Consider the following 7,899-nt stretch of genomic DNA (forward strand, 5'->3'; position numbering starts at 1 on the left):
GTTAAAATGAAACACTATTTCTGTTATTATTCTGTATCCTAAACTACAAGCTCAACTCTTAAAAAAACCATAATTAATTCAAGTGTAATAAGGAACATTAGCTTCCTCCCTCTCAAGCACAGCACAATACTGCCTTTCTTCCACTCAGACACTTTGGCTCACTTCTTTTAGGCTGCTGCCCTCTCTTTGTTTGCTCTGACTCTATGACAAACACTGCAGGACCTGCTTACGCTAATGATTATTGAAAAAAAACTTAGCAAGCATTATTAACTTTCCAAAGAACAGAATATTTGTGCTTAATTCCAGTATCTTTGTTCCAGAACTCAAGATATGCTTCCATTAGTGCAAAGATACATCATCATTTTTGGGTTATATACACCATCTTTCAGGAGCTGCACTCTGCCACTGAGGCAGAATAAGTATCTTAAGACATATTCAGATTTAATTGCCATTACTGATAATAGACAATGCCTAAATTATGAGCCAGATCTGCTCAGCAAATTAAAATGAAGCCTGAAGTCATTCTGCACATAGGAATAAATCAGCTTTTCTCAGCATTATGCCACAGATTTGCACTAAAGGATCTAGAGGTGCTCTGGTTTTTGTGAAACAAGTTTGACGCTTACGCTCCTTGTCTATAACCCCAATGGACTTTGCCCAGCTCCCAAATACACACAGCCAGATTTAACAAGTACATTACTTTCCTGAAGGCGGTACCACTTCCTGCATTTTAGGACCACAATCTATTTTCACTCAGTCTGGACTACCTTAGAGATTTCTCTGTTATAAAATCAGAACACATTGGATTTTAAAAGCAAAAGAAAGACTTGCTACATTACCTCGTATGTGTTTCATTGATATATATGACATTACGTAGACCCAAAGAAGGAATACTAGAATTGAAAAAGTTATCCTGTAAAATCAAGAAAAGAAAAGATTGGTGAATTATTTCACTACATAAGAATAGTTGTGTCTATTACACTCCCCACAACATTTAAGATAATGCAATGTTTTCCATTTGTACTATAAAAAAACCCCAAAACTAGAGAAGCACTGAACCTGCTCATACAGTACACACAAACTGTTCCAAAATGAAAATGAAATTCAAGTCACTATTCCAAACTCTAATACTTTCACAGAATTCTCTAGGCTTTACAGCGTGGTTGTACTGGTTGTATTCTTCAAGCCACAATATTTCATTGTATTCTGACGCAATATAAATCAGGACTTGTCATAATACAGAACTCATCTTTAGACAGAACTTTATTAAGCCACATTCAGCATTAGTATAACCACAAGCAGTTGACGCCCAGCCTGTGACATCCAGTTTGCCAGCAGATCAGGCATCATGTACAAACAGCCCAAGGGTCAGGATATCCATCCATAGTTCGGTGGCAAATCTCCACATTCCTGCTCTGCCTGAACAACAAAACTCAATCCAGCCTTCTAGATCCTTGTTACAGACTCCACATTCCAAGCTATTAACTAGGGAGAGTTTAGGAGCAGTTCCACTCTGGATAAACAAATATTCCTTGGCAGAAAGACCTAAACTTTAATCTTCCATATTCTGAGGAAATACCTTGACCGAGAAGCTAATTTCTTTCTATCCAGATAATACGCAATTATAAAACTGGTACCATGCCAGCAGTGAATTACAGCTAAAACTACTGGAACTGTACATGTCAAAGAAGACAAAAACAGGACAGTGAAGGAGAAAGATGGTTACCAGTAGCAGAGCTGCAGAACAGCCTCACCACCAATTCTGCAATGGGAGTCAGATAAGAGTCATTTGTTTGTATTTTGTTTAGGACACACTATTCACCACAAATTAAAATATACAAGTGTCCTATGTCATTTGCAAATCAGGTAGAAATTATGGGCTACAGTGGGAGCATAGAGTCTTCTGCCCCCCTGCTAAAGCATAACTGTGCCATACATTCAATCAACCAATTGTTGCTTTAAGCTCTCAAGAGGAAACTTCAAGGTAATGCTAATTTCTTTGACTATTCACTGGTGACTTTTCGTGGATCTTAAAAGTTGATGAAATGTTCTGGCAAAGAGAAGAGAATTAACTTGTTTTTGTTCTCCCAAAAAAAAAAAAAAACCAGCAACAAAGTTAAGTACCACTGAATGCCCAAATCCATTCCAGTGCTCTAATCATTAAGTTATAACCTCGCTCTGCGAAGCTCATCCTCCAGCTGTAACGTCATACTTTAGCTTTTCCTTATTTAACTCTTCCTCAATCCTGTGTCAGGCAGAGGATCTGGTTCTGTGAGACCAACTGAGCCGATACAGGATCCCTCTAGTGCTGCAAGAAGCCCAGCTCCCACCACCATGTCCTAGCCTTTCCTGCTGAACACTACCCCTCACCATCCCTCACCTCTTAACTAAGAGCATGTCTAGCATTCACCACATCCCTTAATGAGCCAACTTCATTCAGACAAGACTAAAAACTAAGAACGAGACTAAAAACTAAGACTAAATGAATAAAGTAGGTAGTTTTCTGCTTGATTAGTGAACTTGATCAGCCCCTAGGAGAACAAGGAGGAAAATGAGAGGGAGACTCAAGACCTGCCACTCTCAGAACTACCAAGCTGTTAGTTTGGCCAATACACTTAAGGAAAGCTGTCTCACTCATTCATTCCTTTTCCTTAAGAGAAATAATTAAAAAGGCAGCTCAAAAAAAAAAAAAAAAAAAAATCTGAAGTCTAAAGAGAGGATCTTCTTTGTTACTGTCTGTGCAAGGATGCTATTTTCTCCTTATAGTAGAAGGCAATAAAGGGCTCAGTAGGTCATGCCCCTATCTTAAGAGGGATCTCAGGATAGTTAATTAGTCTCCTATTAAACGGACAAAATACAGAACAAGATTTTTATTTTTAAAGCATAATTCCCAGTTTGAGATGAATAGCCTAATTACTAACAGGCTAGTTACTAAATGTATAAAGCCCTAAATTGAGGATTCATACACAACTTTTCACACGTCAAAGCACTTGACTTGTCTGTTAGAAGTAGTCTCTCAGTTTATCTAATTGCTTGTCTTGTTGCCCAAATCATATGTAGCCTTCACAGTACATCTGGATTTCTACACCACATTTGTGTATCATTGCTGGAATGTTCTGCTCTGGCAGAGGAATCGAGTGAAATAATAACTTCTCCTTGATCAAAGAGACAAGCAAATTTTCACTCTAGTTCAGCCAGTGATGGAGCTCAATGCAGGTGTAACTGTGCAATTTAAAGCCCGGGCTGTACATATAGTCAAATTACAAGATGAACTGATTGCAAACTATATTATGCCATTTATCAGCATTTTGCATCTTCAGCTTACAGAAAGCCTGCCCACTGCAGTTCAATGAAGTTCACATTTTAAATCAGTTTGCACAACCTCTCTAGAGCCACCATCTTGACACTGTTCCCAGCAGACAAATATTCCCACTATGGCAACTGGCACTCCCTGTTTCCAGGCTGGGCAGAGAAGCAAGGAATCAGCCAGGTGTAGAAAACTGACTTGTTCTCTCATGTACAGGACTGACCAAGTTTGAAGGGAGGCATACTGCTTAGTTTTGAAACTGCATTTATTCTGTGGATAGAGAAATAAAGTGTCCTAAAAGCAAGCTTTAACACTTTCATGTGCACCAAATTCCCGTTATTAATTTAACAGAGCAGATAATTTTGCCATACCATTTCCTAGAGATAATTCTGCAGAGTTGGAGAGTTTTGTGCAAGGAGTAAATCCACACTGAAAGGTGGAAGACTAAGCATCACAGCAAGTCTGTGTCATCCATTTACTCCATGACAAAGAAAATATAACCACAAACAGTGGTGCAAAACTTAATGAAGTAAAAACACTGTGACCTTAATTCTGAAAGTAAGGAAACTACTGAAAATTCATTATGCTGCAACTATGCATTATTGTCAAACATAATCCAGTCTATAATCTTCTTACCCGGCTCTGGGGAGTGCATACATAGCAACATCGTCCCACAAACGGCCTTTTTCTGCTCAGCAGAGCCTCCTTCCATTTTAAAGTGGCAGATCGGAAAAGAGTGGGACGAGAGTTATACTCTCCCTGCAGAACAAAAGACCACTGTGTAAATATGTAGAAATATACGTTTTACTGTGTATGGGAAAACTTTGAGTAAGAGGAGTTGTCAGACACACACACACAAAAAATTACCCCTCAATTACATAAAGCACAAATTTTTCCAAGATTTTTCTAAAATAAACTATGTTATCTCCAGATGATGTGATTTTAAAAAATAAAAGCAAAATCTCAGTGTTGTACTGATGTATCTAAGCACTGCAGCACATGCTGACACACAAAATTTTAAAAGAAACAATAACTAATTAAGAAACACCAAGGAAACTGCCAGCTGAGAAAAGTGAAAGAAATTAACAGTAAACTACATTCTCAATAGTGTAAACATGCTTGTAATATGAGCAATATATTTGAAGCTTCAACTGAACATCACATCTGTAAAATTGCAACAAGACTCAGTGTGTCCAAAAAATTAACTCAGCAGACTCTGAAGGTACTTTCCAGCAGTTTCGTGTAGAGTGATATGAAAAAGGAACCCCTGTGCCTTCTCCAAGGTTACACTGTCTATCTGAAGGTTACAAAACCAAATAATCCAAAGTAGCTGGATTCACAGAACTCATTCTCCCTGTTAGAACACTATGTAAAAATTGTTGTTAAGTATGCTTTCAAAGATATTGATTGTTCCAGTTAAAGTCTACTGAATTATTGCTTGCCTGAGAATGAGCACTGGGTTGCCATTTCTAAACCATACATTTTATTCAAAGGGAAGTTATTTTCAGTATTAAAAGGGAAGTTACAGAAACAATCCAAAACAAAACCAAAATGATGTTTAAAATAGCACATTAATGTGGAAGAGCAGCAGGGTAGAACCAATCCTTAAACCAGCATAAGGGCTGTAAAACACAAATACATCATCATATACTCAGCCCAGTGAGAAACAGACAGAAAGTCAAAAGCAATGCTGCAGATGCCTAAAAACTGAATTGTGCATATATCACACTTGGCAAGAGTATTGAAGTTCTTGGGAAATATTCCAAGGGTAAATCTTCTATCTGAAATAAAGAAGCATGAAGACCTAAGCCTGTCATAATCCCTTTCTCTCCAACTTTCTGTAATGCTAACACCAAATTAAACCGACTTTGTAATAGTGTCCTTCTTCTGCTTGCCTCCAACCCTTTACTGAACTCACCAGTACTTTCTTAGAAAACTTCCTTCCTATCTCCTCTGTCCTGCCTGCCCTTATCCCACTTTCTCACAGATCTCTTGGTTACTGCAGCTTGCTGTCTGATGTCATTTAGCTCTAGCTAGATAGAAAACCCAGCTGCCAGGACATCTGTCTTTCCCCCTCAACTCTAAACATGTCTTCAGTTCTTCTTCCAGATCAAGTTCAAAGCCCTCCTCTCCAAATCCATGTCTAATTTCTCCTGACCTATGCTGCTAAACCAACCAGCATCAACCCAGCCCCCACAAGGCTCTTTTGGCTCCACCCAGCCTGGTCCACTCACTGACCCTTTGTCTCCTCCAAATCCCAAGACTCACTCAACAGAGGACATAGACTTTTAATAGGTTCCTTATTTATATCCACCAATTTTTTCTGCCTTCTGTATTGCATGAAAAGCTCCAGCTTCAATAGCTATGCGACTTTGCATCTTCAGCTTCATGCTCCTTTTTACCTGTGCATTTTAAACTACATAATGCAGAAGAGCAACAAGTTTTCTATTTGACTTTCTGCTTCACTTTGAGCTACTCCAGAATGGGATTCTGTACATTTACTGCTACATAAAATGATTAGCAACATTACACCAGAGGACTGTAAGACTATCAATAGGGTTTGATAGGGTTTTTCTTTTCTAGCAACATTAGTCTTTGGCACAGAAATGAACTGTTGGATCCTCCTTACATTTCAAGTTAAATTAAAACCAAACTGTACCATGCACAAGAGAGGTGCCTTATCTTTGTTCTTCACAAGAATAAAAATGTCCACCTTTGACTTGAAGAAACAATAAAATAAATATGGCCAGTAACATTCACAATTTTTACTTACCCATTCTTCACTGGAATGCTTACATCTACTGATGCTGCAGTCTGCTGAGGCGGACAAATAGGAAACATCTATTGTTCCAAGGGACAAAGCAGTTTCATCCATGACACAGGAGTGGAACTGAAGATCAGAAACTGTAAAATAATAACACACATATGTGTGTATATATATACATATATAAACCTACACAGAAGTGCACACAGAATTTCAGTGATGGGCATCCAGCAATAAATTAGCAAATTGGTATTTTTTCACCTTTCAATAAAAGTTCAGTTCTAAAGATGTTTCATTGCAGCTAAAAATCAGCACAATTTTAATATGCCAAAAAAACCAGCACATTCAAGTTCCACAGCACACCAATCAGCTTCCGGCATGCTTCTCTCTCTCTGCTCTTCTTCCCCTTACAGGTCACTATGGTCCCTTGATAATTTTCCACTGTTCTTCACTGCATGGCTTAAATCATGCAGCCGCCACAAGGATACACATTTCAGCCACTTTCCAAGGCTTACTATTCTCTTGCACTCCATGACTTCATTCTTTTATTACTTGCTTCTCGAGGGCACCTATGATCTACAAAAAATGCCATTAATGTTCTCTCCCAATCCTATCTCACAGTATATTTTATATGTCTGGTCCGGCTGTAGTCAAACCAGTTTGCAAACTCCTCAGAAGGAGTGCTCTATAAAAAAGCACACCCCTAAATCGGAACATGCTGCTGACATAAGTGACATTACAGGCTTGTTGGATTAAAAAGCAGTAAAGAAGTCTAAACTTGCATTATTATTTTGAAATTGAAGTTTTATAGTTTATATAATAAGCATAGCAAATAATTCTCCCTTCGCCAAAGAAAAAAGAAAGGGTAAACATATTAAAACAACATAGTGATGTAAAATATACGTGCAAAACACTACAAATTAAACTGCTCTGTTATGGAGAGACACTGAAATAGGAATTCCAGCATTTTCACCTAGAGAAACTGTAAAGTGGCAATACCTTCCTCTTCTGTCACTGTAAAGAAACTTCAGTCGTGGCCAAGCTACAAGCCGTAAGGAATAAGACTGATCCCATGCTGTACGTTCTATGCTAAGATCTGCAACAGCAAGGCCTAAAACTTTAATCCAACGTTTTTGCCTTTCTTACTGCCCCCTCCAAGCTGCCACAAAGCCCATCTGGTGATACCCAAGCACTGAGTTCTCAGTACAAACTGGAGTTTGAACCAATATAACCATGCAGCCATCCTTTTGTCTCTGCTAGCTCTTACATTCAATTTGCCTTTTTTTGTAATCAGTGCTCAGGCAATTTAGTATATTAACCGCCCAATAAAAACCAAAAACCCCCTTGTAAACCTCTGAACAGTGGAAGCGAAACGCGTCCTCCTCGGGCTCAAGGTGACCTTGGCTGCACCGGCACACATAAAACACGAACTTCAAAAAATAATACGGAATTAAAAGCTCGTGTGAGCAGCAGCAGCAGCCCCCGTACACATACCTGTGAGACACCCGCAACCCGAGCTCCTGCTCCCGCTCCCCCTCCGCCGCTGTCGCTGTTCACCTGCCGGCCACCGCCATCCCGCGGGATCCACAGCGCTCCGGGATAGCAGGGATCGGCAGGGCTCACTGGGAAGCAATAGGGCTCCAACAGGGCTCCGGGCTCAGTACGATTCAGGAGGTCTGCAGCAGAGCTCCGGGTTCAGCAGGGCTCCACAGCTCTCCAGCCCTGCTATAAATAAAACCGCGGCGCTGAGCGCGGTGCGGGTGGGCAGCGCTCCGGACACGGCGGCTGCCAAGGGGCCGCCCCGCGCCTCCCCGGCCGCCGCGGGGGG

General features: G+C 40.0%; 1 protein-coding gene across 2 annotated transcripts in view; it reads right to left on the bottom strand.

Moving 5' to 3' along the window:
* GPAM (glycerol-3-phosphate acyltransferase, mitochondrial) overlaps window positions 1-7,850 on the bottom strand; it is a 32,157-nt gene extending 24,307 nt beyond the window's left edge. For both annotated transcript variants that reach the window (XM_027647775.1, XM_027647774.1), the window contains exons 1-4: window positions 7,566-7,850; window positions 6,081-6,211; window positions 3,944-4,066; window positions 840-913 (exon numbers count right to left, since the gene is read on the bottom strand). In XM_027647775.1, the coding sequence (XP_027503576.1) occupies window positions 840-913; window positions 3,944-3,966 (97 nt within the window). In that variant the 5' untranslated portion in view covers window positions 3,967-4,066; window positions 6,081-6,211; window positions 7,566-7,850. The remainder of the gene's footprint in view (window positions 1-839; window positions 914-3,943; window positions 4,067-6,080; window positions 6,212-7,565) is intronic.
* Between the last annotated feature and the right edge of the window lie 49 nt (window positions 7,851-7,899).

This window comes from Corapipo altera, unplaced genomic scaffold (genome assembly GCF_003945725.1).
Source record: "Corapipo altera isolate COAL_440 unplaced genomic scaffold, ASM394572v1 56, whole genome shotgun sequence".
In the NCBI taxonomy this organism is placed as follows: domain Eukaryota; kingdom Metazoa; phylum Chordata; class Aves; order Passeriformes; family Pipridae; genus Corapipo; species Corapipo altera.